The sequence below is a fragment of the Caretta caretta genome, chromosome 13 (assembly GCF_965140235.1).
Source record: "Caretta caretta isolate rCarCar2 chromosome 13, rCarCar1.hap1, whole genome shotgun sequence".
Taxonomy (NCBI): domain Eukaryota; kingdom Metazoa; phylum Chordata; order Testudines; family Cheloniidae; genus Caretta; species Caretta caretta.
This window is the reverse complement of record NC_134218.1, coordinates 30,423,820-30,443,490: the sequence shown is the minus strand read 5'-3', so window position 1 is coordinate 30,443,490 and position 19,671 is coordinate 30,423,820. Positions and strand designations below refer to the sequence as shown.

General features: G+C 44.9%; 1 protein-coding gene across 7 annotated transcripts in view; it reads left to right on the top strand.

Moving 5' to 3' along the window:
- The window catches only part of RBL1 (RB transcriptional corepressor like 1), an 81,962-nt gene that overhangs the window by 39,796 nt on the left and 22,495 nt on the right, over positions 1–19,671 (top strand). For all 7 annotated transcript variants that reach the window (XM_048820472.2, XM_048820473.2, XM_048820475.2 and 4 more), the window contains 4 exons: positions 4,324–4,488; positions 4,708–4,843; positions 6,226–6,492; positions 17,801–18,018. In XM_048820472.2, coding sequence (XP_048676429.2) covers positions 4,324–4,488; positions 4,708–4,843; positions 6,226–6,492; positions 17,801–18,018 — 786 coding nt within the window. The remainder of the gene's footprint in view (positions 1–4,323; positions 4,489–4,707; positions 4,844–6,225; positions 6,493–17,800; positions 18,019–19,671) is intronic.

The window sequence follows — 19,671 nt, the reverse complement described above, 5'->3', positions numbered from 1 at the left end:
CCCACTTCCACCTTTTTGTCACCGTTATTCTTCCGCCTCTCCCCCACAAATTCTGTGCCTTTCTTCTTTACTAACTTACCTTATCTCAGTCTCTCTGTCTTTTGGCCTCTCTCACAGACATACCAATACCTAGGCATCCAGTGAAAACTTCCAGGCCCTAATAGTCGGAGGTCTAGCCAGCCAGTTAAGATGTGGGGGCCCTGCTTTTCAGGAGCAATGCCCAAGATAGAAGCCAGCCTTCGAGAAACCAAGAGGGTGTTGAGACTCTAGTCGCAGTGCTGTTCCTGGACCCTCATTGGGGACCCCAGCCTTTCTTGTCAGTATGGTATATGCCCGCTCTCTTTTTCCCTTCCCAAAGCCTCTGTTTCTGACCTCCCATCGCCTCCTGGCTGTTGATGTTTGGAGGTTGGGGTGTGTCTGCTACTCTACCACTTCCTCAGCTTTTGGGTAGCTGCAAGAGTAGAGTAGTGGAAACATTCCCCTAGCCTTCATTTTAGAGTCCCTTTCCTCAGGCAATAGCCACAGTGTGTGTGCCTCTGCTGTTGCTCGCAGTTCTTCGAGTGATTGCACATGTCCGTTCTGATTTAGGTGTGCGAATGCCCCAAGCACAGCTGTCGGAGACTTTCCCCTTGTAGTATTCATAGGCTCGGCGTTGGCACCCCCGGGTATTGTGCACTCATAGCACCAGTATATGGGGCTCCTGCCAAGTCCACACTCCTCTGTTCCTTCTTACCGCGCATCCAGCTGTCGGAACTTCCTCCTTTGCCTTGAGCAAAGTGCTTTTAGTGGTTTCCACTGTTCTTGCATTGTAAATAGTTAGTTTCATAGTGTTAGTAGTTCCAGTAGGTTAGTTAGTTATAGGTTAGGACTTCGACTCCTCTTCATACTCGGAGAGTTGGTCCGTCCCTCCCCTGGTACTGGGACATGCCTTGGGAGCCGGGTTTAAACCTAGCCTGTGCCTACTAGTGACCCTCACTTGAGTTGTCTGAAGTGTTTGGGAGAGGGTCTTAGAAAAGAGCGATGTAACATCTGGGAATTTAAACCCCGCACGCAGAGAGACAGAGCAGCAAGGCTGAAAGTCCTACTTATGGAGATGGCGCTGAGACCCGCCTCGGAGCTGAGGTCAGACTCCGCGCTGAGTACTTCAGCATCAGTACAAAGTGCACCGCTAGGGGCTCTTGGCACTGGTCCTCCTCACCAGTGCCGAAGAAGCACTGGGGCCTAAAGGAGAAGACACGCTCGTCAGCACCGAAGGCAGATAAGCGAGCACAGCGGGATAGAGCGAGACCTGTGCCGGGCTGCTCTCCCTCCCTGGCACCGCAACAACAACCACTGCCAGCACCACAGACCCCAGTAGCACTTGACCAACTGACAGGTCAGCACCTGGAGGACCAGTTTGCGGTGCCTTCGACCCTGGAAGCCTACGCTGCTGCTTCGGAGCTAATGACTCTGTCAGTGCCAAGTCCGGATAGGAGACAGAAGGCGGCACCAGCGGCACTGAGGCATTGACCGCCTTTAAGCCAGTGTCAAGACCAGCCTCCATGGGGAAGCTCCCCTTCATTGCCTCACCAGAAATGTCTCCATGGCACTGACTGCAGACACCAGGAGGATTGGCCCCACTGTGGTCACCTAGGTCCTCCTCCTTGGTGTCTTCGTCGAGCTCCAACTCCGGATCCAATTAATCAAGATGTCTGCACTGAAGGGAAGCTCCATGCCAGTCCCCATAGGCAATGCTGCCACTGGGAGCACCAGGAGCAGGAATGACCCAAGGGACCTGGCCTATGGGCCCGTGGGGTCAAGTGCTCTGCAATGGCCTTTTTGGAACCCGTGGAGGCTTCCACCAGGCCAAGGGACGGGCTCACGCTGCTCCTACTCAGTGCGCTCAGAGACTGTAGCAGCATAAGGGGCACACTGAGGTACCCCAGAGCCAACCTCCGGGACTAGCGCCGGAGCAGATCCCAGCACCATTGCCGATGCCAAAGCGGGGATGCTCCCTTGTACCGAGACCAGAACTGATACCGGTACCCAAGTCAGTGGACCTAGGGAAAAGGCGGCAAGGGATGCTATGGCAGCGCACACGTCTTCCTCATTGTCTCCAGAGGATGTGCTCGTGCTCATGCTCAAGGGGTCTTCCCTGCCACAGGACAACTTAAGGGCCTACCAAGATTTGTTAAAGAGGGTGACATCTAGATTGCAGGCAGAGGTCATCAAGGAAACTTCAGATGGGTTCCTGGACATTCTGTCAGCCACAGCCCCTGCTAAGGTGGTCCTGCCCCTCCACAATGCCATTTTGGGACCGATTAAGGCCATTTGGCAGACTGCTGCCTCTGTTCCACCCACAGCAAAGAGAACAGAAAGGAAGTACTTGGTGCCTGCCAAAGGCTGAGAGTTTCTGTTCTCTCATCCTCCTCCCGGGTCCCTCGCGGTGGTGGCTGTCACAGACATCTGTAGGGCTGCAACCTGGGCCTCAGTCCATACCTTTACGCATCACTACGCATTAAGACAACTGACAACGTCCGATGCCTCTTTTGGACTCACTGTACTGTCTGCTCTCACAATTTCAACTCCAAAGCCCATCCTTCCACTGGAGGGCACTGCTCTGAAGTCACCTAAAGTGGAGCACCCACAGGGACAGCACTCGAAGAAGAAGAAGAGAGTTATTCACCTTGTGCAGTAACGGAAGTTCTTCAAGATGTGTCCCCTGTGGGTGCTCCATTACCTTCTCTCCTCCCCTCTACTTTGGAGTTTATTACTTAGTCTCTGCAGTAGAGAACGAATAGAGCCAGCACCAGTTACCCGCCTCAAACAGCGCGAGATGGGGACTGCACATGTGCAACCCAACTGGGCACTGCTATAAAAAATCTCTGATTATGAGCACGGGCGCAAAAATGCTTGAAGTGGAGCACCCGCAGGGGGACACATCTTGAAGAACCTATATTACTGCACAAGGTGAGTAACTTTCTCTTACACAGCATTGGTTTATACTTGAATCACATTTTCTATTTGATATAGGCTCTTAAACCACACTCCTCACTGTACTGTGTCAGTGCATTAAGTGATGTCACTTAATATCTGTCGAGTCAGATTGTTCTTTGTAAAGCTAACTTCACAACCATAAGGGCTTTAACCTTTTTTCAAATGAAGGTTTAGATTGATGGGTAATGGTATTTGTGAACATCACCTAGTTATAAAGTGGTAGAGCATCTATTAAAAACTAAATTTAAATCTAATTGTAAACTGGAAATGATGGGGTGTGTGTATACATATATATAAAATCACCATTTCACATGAAGCCTTTTATACTGGGTCTTAAAATTCTAAACTAAACTACATTTTTGCTCAGTGAAGATGAAGGAGAGGGAGAAAGAAACAAATATATAACAAAGGAGGAAATAGAAAAGGAGTACTTGTGGCACCTTGAGACTAACAAATTTATTTGAGCATAAGCTTTCGTGAGCTCACGAAAGCTTATGCTCAAATAAATTTGTTAGTCTCAAGGTGCCACAAGTACTCCTTTTCTTTTTGTGAATACAGACTAACACGGCTGCTACTCTGAAAGGAGGAAATGTCTTCATAGATTCTAAGGCCAGAAGGGACCATTATGATCATCTAGTCTGAACTCCTGTATAACACAGGCCCTCTGGGACTTGGAATCAGATGGAGAATTGATGTAGGGAAGCTATTCCAGACCACAGGATTCCAGCATAGAATGCTTTTGTACCAGCTATGGCAAGATGGTATGTTTTGGGGTGAGGGGAGTGTGTGGGATGAGCAGAGGTATCAGGAAGAGGAGCAGAAACATGCAAGGTATGTAATAGAAGCTGGAGCTTTTAAAAACAAGGAGGGAGGGTTGAACTGGACCTGAAATGAATGGTCAGTTGATGAGTGTACCATGCTTTCTAGCCTGATCCCATAGTCTCACAGTCGTAAACACACCCAGGTCATTTTCCTTTCATCACATGTATCTTTTATTCCACAGTTCTTTCTTAAACAGAACATGACACAGGCATATTGCAGCAGGAGCTTTCCACACTGCTTCTCTCCTTTGTACTGGTCACCTTCTGAGCTTCCCCTCCTGCTTCCTGTTCCTTCCATTTATATTCTCCCAATTGTATCAGTAGTCTAGTAATTACAACCCCGGTACTCATAATCCACCAACAGAAAATAGCTAATTATTCCCAGTTGTGCCGGCAACCTTTTCTGAGCTGCAGCAATGTCAGTGACCAGGGTGCTATGACTAGCATTCTGTCAGAGTGTGATTAAGGATGGGTGAGGTGGTTTTGCTTTTAGTATGGCTGATTAAACTGCTTTGCTTCCCTTTAGGTGATTGAAGTATTGATTCGGTCTGAGGAAGGACTCTCCAGAGACATGGTAAAGCACCTCAACAACATTGAAGAACAGATTCTGGAGAGTCTAGCCTGGACCAGTGACTCTGCCCTATGGAAAGCTCTACAAGCCTCAGAAAACAAGGTCCCAACCTGTGAAGAAGTATGTTGAAGGGAAAATAAATTACCAGAAAATGCAAATGTACTCCTTTTCCAGGGCTGATATTTTGTGTAGGATATTAATCAAATGCAACAATTTATCCAGTAGTGAAATAATTATAAAACGAAGACACAGTGTTCTCTGACACCCTTTTTAATAATGGTAGATGGTACGAAGAGGCGAAGATTATTTATTCTTAAACTGGCATCTCTTATATCCCAGGTAATATACCCAAGTAATTTTGAAGCCGGTAATGGAGGAAGTGGGCTAGGGCACCTCCCTCTGATGCCAGTATCTCCTATTGTGCACCCCCGGTTGAAAGAGGTTCGCACAGATCTTGGTGGGAGTTTACGACGGGGTGAGTAGAGAGCTTCTGATGTGTTTGTAGTATATAGTATTTCAAACCATTCATAGTAATACATAGAGAAATCCTGGGTTTCTTTGAATTGTGTTTGCTTAGAATCTTAATCATTTGGCTTTTCAAACTTTCTGTTTGGAAATCTTCTCCCTAACTCTATGGCTTTGTCTCCATAACACTCAATTGCTTGTTCTTCCATCAGTTGTATTGCAGTGAGTGACACACCAGTGTTTATGTCCACATTGCCTAACCTGAATAGAGTAATATTTGCCTTTGTGCCTTTTCTAGGGTTGTCTATAGTGATTCAGATGGTGTAGCTGTAATCCTTGAGAGCTGGTAGCTCTGCTTCTCCTGCTGTTCTAATCTATTCAGTAGTTCACTATGCAGTTTGGTTCTGTCCTATATTTTCTATCTTTATGCCTCCGTTCTCAGATTTGACTGGTCAATTTCTTTTTTAAAAAATACTATCCTCTATCTCATTAGTTCTTAAATGGACACTTATTTTTAACAAACAAAGCAAAACAAAAAAACCCACAACCAACAACTTGGACTTGCTATTTTTTCACAAAAAGGCAAACATTTCTGTCCACTGAACTGTATGACCTGTTGTTACCATTCAAAAAAATGTACAGAAAGTAAAGAAGCATACTGAAGGGGAGAAGAGCAGAGCTTGAAAACATGCACCTGCCTTTGCTGACAAGGAAATGTCCACGGGGAGTGGATGAGAGCTAGAGGCAGAGTGAAACTTCCAAGTTTTTAGCCAGTTTCACTTTGCTGTTTACCCAGAAGCTCTTCTGCTTTGTGGGATGGAGAGGGACACACACCATGTAGTATCTTAAGCAGCAGGCGGTTATCTTGAGCTTCTGAAGGGTTCCATGGAGGAAAAGAGTGAAACTGATATTGTACTGATCAGTTTAACTGCTTCCACTCATGCTATTGGGCAGCAGCAAAAGTGAGCAGAGTTTGTGAGCAGTAGAGTTAAGGGAATGAGCAAAGGGAGGGAGGGAGGATTCAAGCTGGATAGTAGCGAGGGAATTAAAGAGGAAGAGACAGAGACACAAGATGTCCGAGCAGCTAGAGCACAGGGAAGATGCGACTGGAGGAGGATGAGGTTTCCATCGCTTTCCAGCGACTAAGAATCCAAGTATATTGTCAATCAAATGAAATTGTTTGGGAATAGTAGAGAATAAGGGGAAGCAATTGAAGGGCTAGAGGACTTTGATCTGTGTATTATGGTGCTACTGTTCTGTCTGTGGAAGGTTTCTTGTGATTCTGACTTCTGTTTTGTAGCTTGGGGACTAGCAGTTCTCTCAGTTTGGAAATTGTATTTCTGTTAAACTGCTGCATATTGTAGTGATGTTTTTTCCTTTCTTGCATATTAGACATGCAGCCATTGTCTCCGATCTCTGTTCATGAGCGCTACAGTTCTCCTACAGCTGGAAGTGCTAAGAGAAGGCTCTTTGGCGATGACAGCCCAAAAGACATGCAGGTAGAAAAGGTTCTATCTGAAGGAACTAAATTGAAAATTGCCCCAGCTTCAAGCGTTGACGCTGAAAACGTCTCTCTCTCAACGGGACAGACAATTTTGACCATGGCAACAGCTACTGTAACAGGGACAATGGGACAGAAAGTTACAATCCCACTGCATGGTAAGATATCCATTCATTTTACTTCACTGCACTTTATAATGGTGCTGAATGTTTTATTATGTCCATTTTCTGGGGTTTGGTTGTACTATCAAACACAATGTAGCTTCAGTTTGGAGGGCTTTGCATTTTAAACAAGTAACATCTAAAGAAAATTGTTTTGAAAAGAAAAATTAAGAGAAAATATACTTTGCCATCCTGAGTGCTTATTATTGCGTGGGCTAGTGTCTAGACAAAGACTTGTTGCTTACAGGTTATCCTGGTAATGCATCTACTGCAGGCTGGGGCAGGGTTTGTGAAGTAGTTGCTTTGTCAATTTTGCTTCGTCACAGATGAAGCCTTATGAAGATGTATGACACAAGTAATTCTTGGGGATTTAATATGCTTAGGTCCTCAGGTACAGCTGTGTCCTTATCTGTTTTCCTATCTGTTTACTCAGAATATCATGATTTTACTTAAGGATAAGGGGATATAGATTTTAGAAACAAATTGATACATGAAAGATTCACAGTACTTGACTCTGACAGATTGAAGTTGGCTGTATGGCAGCTCCCCATATCCTGCTCTGGCCCATGAGGAATGGACTAGATGATTTAATGGAGCTCTCTCTAATTTCCAATATTTCTAATATAAAAAGAAGCATATTAAAGTTTAATATTTACAAATTTCTGTAAGGTCTATTGCCATGGGCGACCTTTAAAGGAGCAAAATAAAATTAGATATGCCATCCACAGAAACTAAGATAATAGTCAGTCAAGTGCTCTCTAAATTAAATTCATTCAGAAACCGTTATATGTTCGTGATACCAAGAGGAGCAAATTCTAAGGGTAGTACCTTTGACTGAGAGCCATGCTGCCAAACATGGGAAACCATGTTCTTGATATTTATAGTGCAGTACACAACAATCCATGGAATACAACTGAGACACTTACCTTTGCCTTCTTTTCTAAAGACTCCTAGACAGAAGTGACTTGGCAGTCATAATGTCTATCTCACTCATTCAGGAGTACGTTCCACTGCACTCCCTGTACTGCTTTATTACCTATGCTTGTACTTGCAGCACCCTACAACTGCATTGTATAGTGTCATGCCCTGAGTGTTCAACTTCAGCAGTCTCCCAGCCGATCTTAATAGATATTAATTGCTGTGCAGGTGTATAGGGTGGGAGGTATTCTCTCGATACCTTGGCTCCACACCATTTAGGCTTTGAATATGATTACCAACATCTTTGAATTACAGCCAGAAGAAAACAGGAAGCCAGTGTAGAGTCTTGACCTCAGGTCCTGTGTTTGAGGCATCCTGAAGCAGTTAGGAGGAAGGCAGAAGGGTTCTCAAGTAGCTGGAGGAATTGGTCCTAAAACACATTTGTCCCAGTTGGTAGTAACAAAGGTGTGGATGACTGTGTGAGATCCAGATCGAAGAAGAATGGTCCATGATCAATGGCAAACTCACCCACACTATGGGTCACCAATGCAGGTTAAGTCAAAGAGCAGCGATAAATCCAATGAGACCCTGAGGATGTGAACCATTTTGGTGAAAGTCAGATATTACACCCTTATTAGCTGATGCAGACATACCATTGGCTTAATCCCCCATCTCCTTCCCCTTACCAGGAAACAAAACTGCAGGTTTTCCCAGCTTGAATCTTCATCCATCTCTCTATATTGTATGCTGGCAGAGTAAAGAGACTATAGACGTCATAGTGTTTGAGATGGTGGCAAAGACCTGAGTATTGTTATACTGATGACCCAGTAGTCCAAAGTCTTGATCTTTCCAAGTGGCTTAATAGGAATGTCAGACAGAAGGGATTACAAAATGGTATGCTATGGAACCCGGCATTTGCAGGGCCAAGGGAAGAAGAGATTGCCGAGCACTACCCTTTTTAGAAGTTTCTGAGAAGAAGTAAACCCACTGAAAGATTCCTCAGTCCACTCCTGCAATATTTTGCAGGCAAGTCAGTCAGACCTTAGAGTCACAATGTTATCCAGAGCTGCTGATAAATCTATTAAAATCAGCTTGGGAACTTTACCTTTTACATCATCACTAGAAGATCATCCATATCAATAGAGATGTTTCCATAAACAAGCCTGAACCCAGAAGTTAGGCATCAAAATCTGTATAATCAGTACTGGAGGTAGCTCATCACTATCTTTTCAATTACCTTCTCTTAAAAGGGGAGATTCAAGGCAAGACAAAACTGTGTGTTAATCAAATATGGTGTCTTGAGCAAGGTCCTAAGCACTCTTTATTTAAATGTTATTGGTATGTTGCTATCCCTAATGGAGGCATTAGGAATCTTTGACAATAATGGGCCTGTTGTCTTTTCCATTGCTTTCATCATCCATGAAGGACACAGGGCCCTTTCCATACATGATGTGATTTGCTTGGGGTTACAACCAAAACCTCAGCAAGAGAAACCATCTGAGAGCCACCCAGTACAGGTGAAGGAGTACTTGTGGCACCTTAAAGACTAACCAATTTATTTGAGCATAAGCTTTCGTGAGCTACAGCTCACTTCATCGGATGCATGCTGTGGAAAGTTTAGAAGATCTTATTATATACACACAAAGCATGAAAAAATACCTCCTCCCACCCTACTCTCCTGCTGGTAGTAGCTTATCTAAAGTGACCACTCTCCTTACATTGTGTATGATAATCAAGATGGGCCATTTCCAGCACAAATCCAGGGTTTAACAAGAACGTCTGGGGGAGGGAGGAAAAAACAAGGGGAAATAAGCTACCTTGCATAATGACTAAGCCACTCCCAGTCTCTATTCAAGCCTAAGTTAATTGTATCCAATTTGCAAATGAATTCCAATTCAGCAGTTTCTCGCTGGAGTCTGGATTTGAAGTTTTTTTGTTGTAAAATAGCGACTTTCATGTCTGTAATCGCGTGACCAGAGTGATTGAAGTGTTCTCCGACTGGTTTATGAATGTTATAATTCTTGACATCTGATTTGTGTCCATTTATTCTTTTACGTAGAGACTGTCCAGCTTGACCAATGTACATGGCAGAGGGGCATTGCTGGCACATGATGGCATATATCACATTGGTGGATGTGCAGGTGAACGAGCCTCTGATAGTGTGGCTGATGTTATTAGGCCCTGTGATGGTGTCCCCTGAATAGATATGTGGACACAGTTGGCAACGGGCTTTGTTGCAAGGATAGTTTCCTGGGTTAGTGGTTCTGTTGTGTGGTATAATCACCAGCAACCACATCCCCCCCGCCCCCAGACGTTCTTGTTAAACCCTGGATTTGTGCTGGAAATGGCCCACCTTGATTATCATACACAATGTAAGGAGAGTGGTCACTTTGGATAAGCTATTACCAGCAGGAGAGTGAGTTTGTGTGTGTGTGTGTGTTGGGGGGGGAGGGTGAGAAAACCTGGATTTGTGTTGGAAATGGCCCACCTTGATTATCATACACATTGTAAGGAGAGTGATCACTTTAGATAAGCTATTACCAGCAGGAGAGTGGGGTGGGAGGAGGTATTTTTTCATGCTTTGTGTGTATATAATAAGATCTTCTAAACTTTCCACAGTATGCATCCGATGAAGTGAGCTGTAGCTCACGAAAGCTTATGCTCAAATAAATTGGTTAGTCTCTAAGGTGCCACAAGTACTCCTTTTCTTTTTGCGAATACAGACTAACATGGCTGTTACTCTGAAACCAGGACAGGTGGCATATTTTATCTCCCACTCTTGTACTGTTCCTACTGAAGTGGTCAGCTCTGACTGAATTCCAGTTTATATTATCTGATGTGTACGTTGACTACTATACATGTGAGAAACACTTGATTTTACATTGCTGAGACAATCTGGGTTAATCAGATTGCCCAGAATTCAGAATGCTTCCTCTGATTTGGATTTTGCAGAAGTTAAGGCTGAGAAGACAACTTTCATCACCTCAATAATAGTATCAGCATAAAAATGCCATAATTCTTGACCAAGCAATTGGATTTGGGGGTGAATCTTCTGTTAGTCCTCCAGGCTTCTCCCTTGCTGCTTCATGTTTCTCTAGCTCTGTATACCACAGTAACGTGCGAGGACAATGCATGGGGCATCATGGTGTCATTGTCTGTCAGATGGTCGTGGACAGTAGTGCAGCTAAGTTGCACTAGACCAGTGGTTCTCAAACTTTTGTACTGGTGACCCCTTTCACATAGCAAGACTCTGAGTGTGACCCCCTCTTATAAATTAAAAACACTTTTAAATATATTTAACACCATTATAAATGCCGGAGGCAAAGCGGGGTTTAGGATGGAGGCTGACAGCTCGCGACCCCCCGTGTAATAACCTCACGACCCCCTGAGGGGTCACAACCCCCAGTTTGAGAACCCCTGCACTAGACTGTCAAGTTGGTCCCGTGGCTGAGCTGGAAATCTGTGTTTTGGAAATACAAAGGGCCCATGATTTTCCAAGGGTGACCCTTAGAAACTTCTCCACCTGACTGAAGCATGGAAAAGCTCTCCGAGAAGGAGATGATTGGACTGACAAAGATGTATTTTAAACAAATCCTGTTATCGGTCCCATTCATAAAATGATGAAACCAGAGGTGTTAGTTGAGCTGAGCTGGACTACAATCCCGTAAACAAGATGCATCATTACTATACATGCTGAAGATACTGACAGTAAGTCTTGGCAATTGCAATGTCAGACTTGGCAAATGGTTAGCCTTGAGTAGGAATTTTAGTGAGTAAATGGGGTGACCTGTGCACAATCAGATGCCCAAATGCACTTTATTTTGGGACTCGCAAGTGTGTTCACCTAGTCTGAACTAGCTTTTCAAGTTCACTTTTAGAGTTCCATAGGGCTAGAAACAAATGCTTTATAACCACTTGAAATCTAGGAATTCAAGCTTTCAAGAGGCATAAAGCCATTCTTTTTAACTTTAGTAGTTTGTGGGATACCTGCTTCTAAAACCACTTAGGAATTAAATGGAGGAGAGACCAGATGTGCTGAGCAAGATGTGATTTTAGGGGCCTATAACATAGGTCTTGTCTACACTACAGTGGCAGAGCTACAGCTCCGCAGTAGAGCCACTGTAGTGCCGTAGCACAGATGTTTGCTGAAGCCACAGAAGGGATTTCTCTGTTGCTGTAGTTAATCCACCACCTTGAGAGATGTTAGCTAGGTTGATGGAAGAATTCTTCTCTTGATCTAGTGGTGTCTATACCAGGGTTTAGGCTGGCTTAACTGCATGTTTCGGGTGTGAATTTTTCATGCCTGGGAGCCATGTCGCTATGTCCACCTAATATTTAGGGGTAGACTTGGCCCTATGTTCTTCCAGGGCTAGAAACACTCTGGCAGAAAGTGAGAACATTTCTCTAAGCATTGGTCTTGCAGCTAGGACATAAGAACATACGAACAGTGTCCTGTCTACCGACAGTGGCCAATGCCAGGTGCCCCAGAGGGAGTGAACCTAACAGGTAATGATCAAGTGATCTCTCTCCTGCCATCCCTCTCCACCCTCTGACAAACAGAGGCTAGGGACATCATTCCTTACCCATCCTGGCTAATAGCCATTAATGGACTTAACCTCCATGAATGTATCCAGTTCTCTTTTAAACCCTGTTATAGTCCTAGCCTTCACAACCTCCTCAGGCAAGGAGTTCCACAGGTTGACTGTGCACTGTGTGAAAAATAACTTCCTTTTATTTGTTTTAAATCTGCTGCCCATTAATTTCATTTGGTGGCCCCTAGTTCTTATATTACGGGAACAAGTAAATAACTTTTCCTTATTCACTTTCTCCACACCACTCATGATTTTATATACCTCTATCATCTCCCCCCTTAGTCTCCTCTTTTCCAAGCTGAAAAGTCCTAGCCTCTTTAATCTCTCCTCATATGGGACCTGTTTCAAACCCCTAATCATTTTAGTTGCCCTTTTCTGAACCTTTTCTAATGCCAGTATATCATTTTTGAGATGAGGGGACCACATCTGTACGCAGTATTCAAGACGTAGACGTACCATGGATTTACATGAGGGCAATAAGATATTCTCTGTCTTTTTCTCTGTCCCTTTTTAAATGACTGCAGATCAGCTGCAAGCTCAGGCATCAGTGATCTTCCTGCGGAGCCTCCCTCCTGGGTATGTCTTCCCGGGAGCAAGAGCCAGTTGTGTCTTAGCCAAGACCCTCATCCTTATCTCAAGATGATGCCATGCTGCCTTGTTCGTCTTCTCCTTCTATTCTGGAGGTCTTTAAGATGTATCAGGACCTTTTATACCAGGTAGCTGCATCCCTGGGCGTCCAGGCGGAGTTTCTCCAAGAGAACATATACAAACTGGTGGGCATTTTACATCCTGCCATCCCTGGGAGAGTGGCTCTCCTGATCAATGATATGCACCTCGTGCCGGTGAGAGCCCTGTGGAGTACGTTGGTCTTGATACCACTAGGGGCTAAGCACGTGGAAAAGCACTACTTTGTTCCCAGGCAGGGATTTGAGGGGTTCTGTTCACACCTGGCCCCAAATTCCCTGACCATAATGGCAGTAAATGACAGGGCCAGGGTAGGTTGAAGTCTGCCCCCAAGGACAGAGACTCCAAGCGATTGGATATTCTGGGCAGAAAGATCTATATCTCATCATTCCTACAGATGAGGATCGCAAATCAAGCTTTGCTGTCCAAGTATGATTTCCTCAATTGGTCAGCCGTGTCTGGATTCAAGAACCAGTTGCCCAAGGCCTTGCATGAGGAGTTTCCGGCATTTTTTGAAGAATGCTTATTGGTGGCACACAACACATGCCAATAATTACTAGGAGGCCCCCTTGAGCTGGTTGAGGCCCTAAGCAATTGCTTAAACTGCTTATTCTGAGCACCAGCTCTGGTTCTTGGACAAGACTGATGACACTTTGCATTCCTTTAAGGATTTTGGGGCTACCTTGAGGTCCTTGGGAGGGTGCATGCCATCTGCACAAAGATGCCACTATCGGGCACAGCAGCAGCAACAATATCGCCCACAGCATTTCTTCACACAGCCTTTCCCCCTGAAACAGCAGGATTACCATAGAAAGAGGGATAGATCCCACAAGAGGAATCGGTCAGGCTCTGGCTTTGGACAGTCCACACGCCTTCCCTCAGTGCTAGCTAATCACCCATTTTAACTCCTTAGTCCAGAGCACTGATTCAGTCAATACTCCACCCTCTTTGTCTCTTTAGGGACTGGTTGCCCTGCTTCTGCAGTGCTTGGGACTCAGTTGTCTCCCAACAGCTGGGTCCTAGACGCTGTCAGATCAGACTATGCACCCCACCCCCAAATCCATCTTCAGGGACCCCTCTCACAAGACTCTGCTCATCAAGCAGATCAGCTTTCTGTTGACATTGGGAGTGGTGGAGGAAGTTCCCCTGGAGCACCAGGGCCACAGCGTTTACTTTCAGTACTTCCTGATACCGAAATCCAAGGATGAATGAGATCCATTCTCAACTTTCACGGCCTCAACAAGTGAATCAGTGTGGAAGAAAACTCAGTCTTCACTCTTAGGTTGTTTGCAACAAGTCAGAGACAATTTTATTCATGCAATTGCAGGGAAGACAGCAATTGGACAGAGTGTCTGTCCTTATGCAAATCTTCAAAATACAAAACAATATAAAGCAGTATTTATACCTTTTCATTATATAAAGCTGTGCCTTGTTTATACATTTTTCTTTCTGATATCTTATTTGTTTTCAACATTTCCTGCTAACAATTACATTCCATTGTTATCTCAAGGCAAAGTTAAAAACAGCTTTGCTTGCAGTTTCCCATACGCTTCACCAGTCCTGCCTCTACAAATCTTTCGTTATTATGGTTCTGTGTTAGCCTGACTGTTGCTCTGTCTCTAACAAACTAAGATGGCTGCACTCAAATCCTCTTTTTCCCCTCTTCCTACTTCCACAGCAGATACATGAGATTTTGCATGCTCACTCTCAGCTAAACTCTTCACATGGTCTCAGAATGGCTGATTTGTTACTCTGGAACTTACATTCATGTGGCGATTCGACTGATACAGAGGAAATTTCTGCATTGTGTGGTAGGAGACTGCCACTTTCATTACACTATTGACCCATTCAGCCTCGCTTCTGCCCCCTGAGTCTTCACCAAATGCATTGTGGTGTCATGGCTTCTCTCAGGAGGAAGGGAATCCACATCCTCCTGTACCTCGATGACTGGTTGCTGAAGGGTGGCCCCAGAGAGGAGGTTCTCACCCATGTCAACACCACATTGCATTTGCTTGACCGTCTGTGACTGACTTTAAACACCACGAAGACAATCACGGTTCCCACTCAAAAAAAAAAAAAAAAAATTGAGTTAATTAGACCCTGTTAGTTTCCACGAGGTAAAGGGTGTTCCTGCTGGCCTTCCGCTTCCAAGCAATTCAACAGCTCTGCCTCAGTCTATAATCTTGGCCTTCCACGACTGTCTGTGTGTGTCTGAGCATGTTGAGTCATGTGCCCGCTTACATGCAACTCATCCAGTTGGGTAAGCTGTGCCTTCGCCCTCTTCAGATGTACCTAAGGATGGTCTGCTACCCTGCCTTGCGTTCTCTGAACAGATTGATTTGCCTTTCTCCACCAGTCCCAGATTTCTTGTGCTCTTGGGAGTCACTACACAGTGTGTGCCAAGGAGTCCCTTTCACTTGGCCCTCTCAGACCAAGTCATTGGTTACCGACGCTTCCCTTCTGAGTTGGGGAGTACATCTGGATTAATTGAGGGTGCAGTGCCAGTGGTTGGAACAGGAAGCCTTACTCCATGTCAATTTGTTGGAACTTTGGGCCATCCACAATGCATGTCTTGTCTTCTGGGACTGCATCAGACACTCAATGGTTCACATGCTCACTGACAATACCACCGCGATGTACTGTGTGAACAAACAAGGGGAAGCACATTCCAGGTTACTCTGCCTGGAGGCGATCAACCTGTGGCAATTTTGCATTGAAGACATCACTCCAGTAGCAGTCCACTTGCAGGGGGTGCATAGAAGTCTCACAGACCATCTCAGCAGGCTTTTCTTCCTGAGCCACAAGTGGTCCATGAAGGAGACTGTCCTCCAGGTCGTCATTGGAACAGGGGATATCCTCGCGATTGACCTGTTTGTGATGAGGGAAAACAGAAAGTGTCGACTATTCTGTTCTTGAGGGGGCCTCAGCCTGGGCTCCCTCTCTGACGCCTTCCACTGCAGCTGGCAGTCAACTCTTTTGTATGCCGTTCCACCTATTCCGATCATTCCTCATGTCATCCACAAACTCAAGGCAGATTGGGCCAAGCGTCCTCATTGCTCCTGCATGGCAGAGACAGTCCTGGTTCTCAGATCTCCTTGCTCTGTCAATTCAGCCTCCCATACTGCTTCCTTTCCATCCCAACCTGCTCACTTAGCACCATGGCTGCACCCTGCATCCTGCTATACTGAATGAAGAGAAAGAGCAATGCTCAGAGGCTGTCCAACAAGTCCTGCTCAACAGTAGGAAGTCCTCCACTAGGATGGCATACTTAAAGGGAAGAGGTTCTTGATGTGGTCCTTGGCCTGCAGGACCCAACTGACAGGGGCTTCCATCCAGGGCATCTGTGAGTACCTGTTATATCGTCAGAAATCCGGCCTTGCCCTCCGTTCGCTAAGTACATTTGGCAGCAGTATCAGCATTTTTTTTTCCAATGCCATGGTGATGAGATTTCTGAAAGGGCTTCTCCGCTTACATCCTCGGATCCAAGTACTGGTTCCTCTTTGGGACCTAACTATGGTTCTGGTTGTTCTAATGGGCTCTCCATTTGAACCCCTTGCGTCTTGTCCACTGCCCCTCCTGTCTCAGCAAACTGTGTTCCTGATAGCTTTCACTTCTGCAAGAAGGGTGTGAGTTACAGGCCCTTATGGCTGAGCCACCTTACACTCAGTTCTCCAAGGATGAGGTGATGCTGCGACCACACCTAAAGTTTTTGTCCAAGGTGGTCTCTGTTTCTTCTGAATTAGGCAGTGCAGTTACCCGTGTTTTTCCATAAGCCACACGCTTCCCTGGAGAAACGGCGTCTCCATACCCTGGATGTCAGGTCATATCTAGCCTTTTACCTGGACAGGACTAAGCCATTTGTGCTTCATCTCGCATGTTCGTGTCATATGCAGACTGCATGAAGGGGCAAGCAGTCTCTGCACAGACCATCTCTAGATGGATAACATCCTGTATCAAGACTATGTATGAGATAGCTTTGACTATGCCTCCTCAGTGGATACAGGCTCACTGCACGAGGGTGCAAGCGACATCGATAGCATGCCTCAGTGACGTGTCCTCACTGGACTTTTGGAAAGTGGCCACAAGGTCATGTACGATTATGGACTATTATGCTATTACCGCATCTTCCTGAGCAGATGCAGGCCTCAGAAGAACGGTCCTGTGATCTCTATTCCAGTAAACTCTGAGCCCTGCCTACAGATTGTGGTACTGCTTATGAGTCACCTAACTGGAATACACATCTGCATCTACTCGAAGAAGAAGAAACAGTTACTTACCGTAACTCTGGTTCTTCAAGGTATGATGAGAACATGTATTCCATGACCCACCCTCTGTCCCCTCTGCATTGGAGTCGCCTCTCATGGGATTTCATTATGAAGGGATTGAGTGGTGTGACGGTGGCGCCACTCATATAGCCAAGGGAGGAGCCATAAGACACAAGCACTGCCCCTCTACAGGTACTGCTAGCAAAAACCTCTGGCTTCAATGCACTGGGAGTGCACACACCTAACTAGAGTACATGTCCGCATCACGTTTCGGAGAACCACAGCTGCAGTAAGTAACTGTTTTCTTAAAGGGACCGTCAGCTCTAGGTTATTGTAAATGTGTCAATTTCAGAATATTTGTTTCTGATAGATTACACTTTCTAATTAAACAGTAGGTCTTGGGGTTTATTCTGAAATTGATTTTAAAATATAGTGCTTTCTCTTTCTCAAAAGGGTGCTTTCTGTCCCCTTTGGCGCTTGATAGAGAAACTGATAACAGGGAAACAGTGAAACTGACTGTGCACAAAATAAACTGGAAAAAAAATAAGCAAGATGTTGCTAGCTTTCAGTTATAGAACTATTTAATGTTTCTTATAAATTTTGTACCAACAATGCTTTTAGACGGAAGTGTGATCTTTCACGTTTACAGTGTCCCTCCCTTTAAGTGTTTTCAAGAGTATGATAAAGTTGTTCCTTTATGAATGCACTGCCAGGGAAACAAGGATTCCTTGGACATCAAACACTGCAGAACAATCTTAACATTAACTGTTTCTGTGAATTATGATTATATTTGCAATTCAACTGTGCAGCTTGGCTGCAAAATAATGTTCCTATATATGTCTTCAGGTATTGCAAACAACACTGGAGGGATTACCTTGATTCCCGTTTCAGTGAATTTATCTCAGCAGTCTAAAGTGGAGAGTCATGGACAAGTACCTCTCACTGCTCAAGCTTTAACTGGTGCATCTCCAAACCATTCCCGTATGAATCAAGCACAGGAAGCACATCAGTCGGCAGGAAGCAAACCAAAGAAAACTGGCTCTATGGCACTGTTTTACAGAAAGGTAAATATCTTGGCTAAGAGTTGCTTTGTATTAAATGTTTTTCTCTTTTTTCGAGAGACAAGGTGGGTGAGGTAATCTTTTATTGACCAAGTGCTCAAGTGTTTTGTTAATGCTTGATTATATTTAAATTTGTCTGTCTCTCAGCAAACTGTTCCATTATACTCCTGTGTTATTCAATTACTTTTCCTCTGGCACTAATAAAGGCACCTGTGCCAGAAAATGCTTTAAAATCCTATTACTAAAAAATTGCTTTTCAGATCCACTAATTTGGGCCAGATGTGTTGTTCTCTAATCTCCTTGGTTGACAGGCAGCATCTCCAATAGCTAGCCACAAATTGTTAGTGCTTTCTGGTTCTTTATTCCTGCTCTTGTTTTCTCCCAGCTCTGCTGAGGGTGCAGATAGCTATACTAGCTCCAACTCCTTAGTGCTTTGACAGAAATTCTCAGAGAGAGGAGATAACGCACATAGACCCTGTAGGCTGGGGTAAGGCCTCAAAAAAGGGTGTTTTGTCTTCTAAATCTCTCTGAGCTCTTTCTTTTCTAATGGGTTTTGAACTAGGACTTGGGAAACTTTCCTCATCCCTCTCTTAGATGCATGGATTAGACATGCTGAAGGGAAGACTGTCTTCCTGTAATTGACTAGTGTTCAGACACGCTCAGCCCTGGTCTACACTAGGACTTTAGGTCGAATTTAGCAGCGTTAAATCGATGTAAACCTGCACCCGTCCACACGATGAAGCTCTTTTTTTTCGACTTAAAGGGCTCTTAAAATCGATTTCCTTACTCTACCCCTGACAAGTGGATTAGCGCTTAAATCGGCCTTGCCGGGTCGAATTTGGGGTACTGTGGACACAATTCGACGGTATTGGCCTCCGGGAGCTATCCCAGAGTGCTCCATTGTGACCGCTCTGGACAGCACTCTCAAATCAGAGGCACTGGCCAGGTAGACAGGAAAAGAACCACGAACTTTTGAATCTCATTTCCGGAGACTGCGGGAACTGTGGGATAGCTACCCACAGTGCAACACTCCGGAAGTCGATGCTTGCCACGGTACTGTGGAAGCACTCCGCCGAGTTAATGCACTTAGAGCATTTTCTGTGGGGACACACACACTCGAATATATAAAACCGATTTCTAAAAAAACGACTTCTATAAATTCGACCTAATTTCGTAGTGTAGACGTACCCTCAGACACACTCTTATTTCAGCTTCTCCTGTCTCTGAAAATTCCATTCTGTCATCTCTTCTATTGGAAGTAACATCTGTTTCCTGGACCCACTGACCCGTCCAGAATTGGCTGCTTATGTGGGGCTTCACAAAGCTGTGTTGGATACTTAAGCCCTCTGGGACAATATTCAGAAAGAGGAATAACATGCTTGCTTACCAGAGGAAGGAAGGAATTTGAGGGATGAATAAGCATGAATAACTTATAGGAGTTTTGCTGCCTTTCTCTTGCATTTTCATTTTAGAGAGAGACAAGGTGAGGGAGGATTTCTTTATCCATAAACATGAGCAAACCCCCTGAGTATACCTGATTAGATCAGTCTTAATCTGCCTTCCAAAAACTTAAATCATAGTACCTGCACTATTTGTATGCTTCCCTGTTGGAGTTTTCTTGCTTCTTTATTTAATTGTATTCCTGGTGGCCATAGT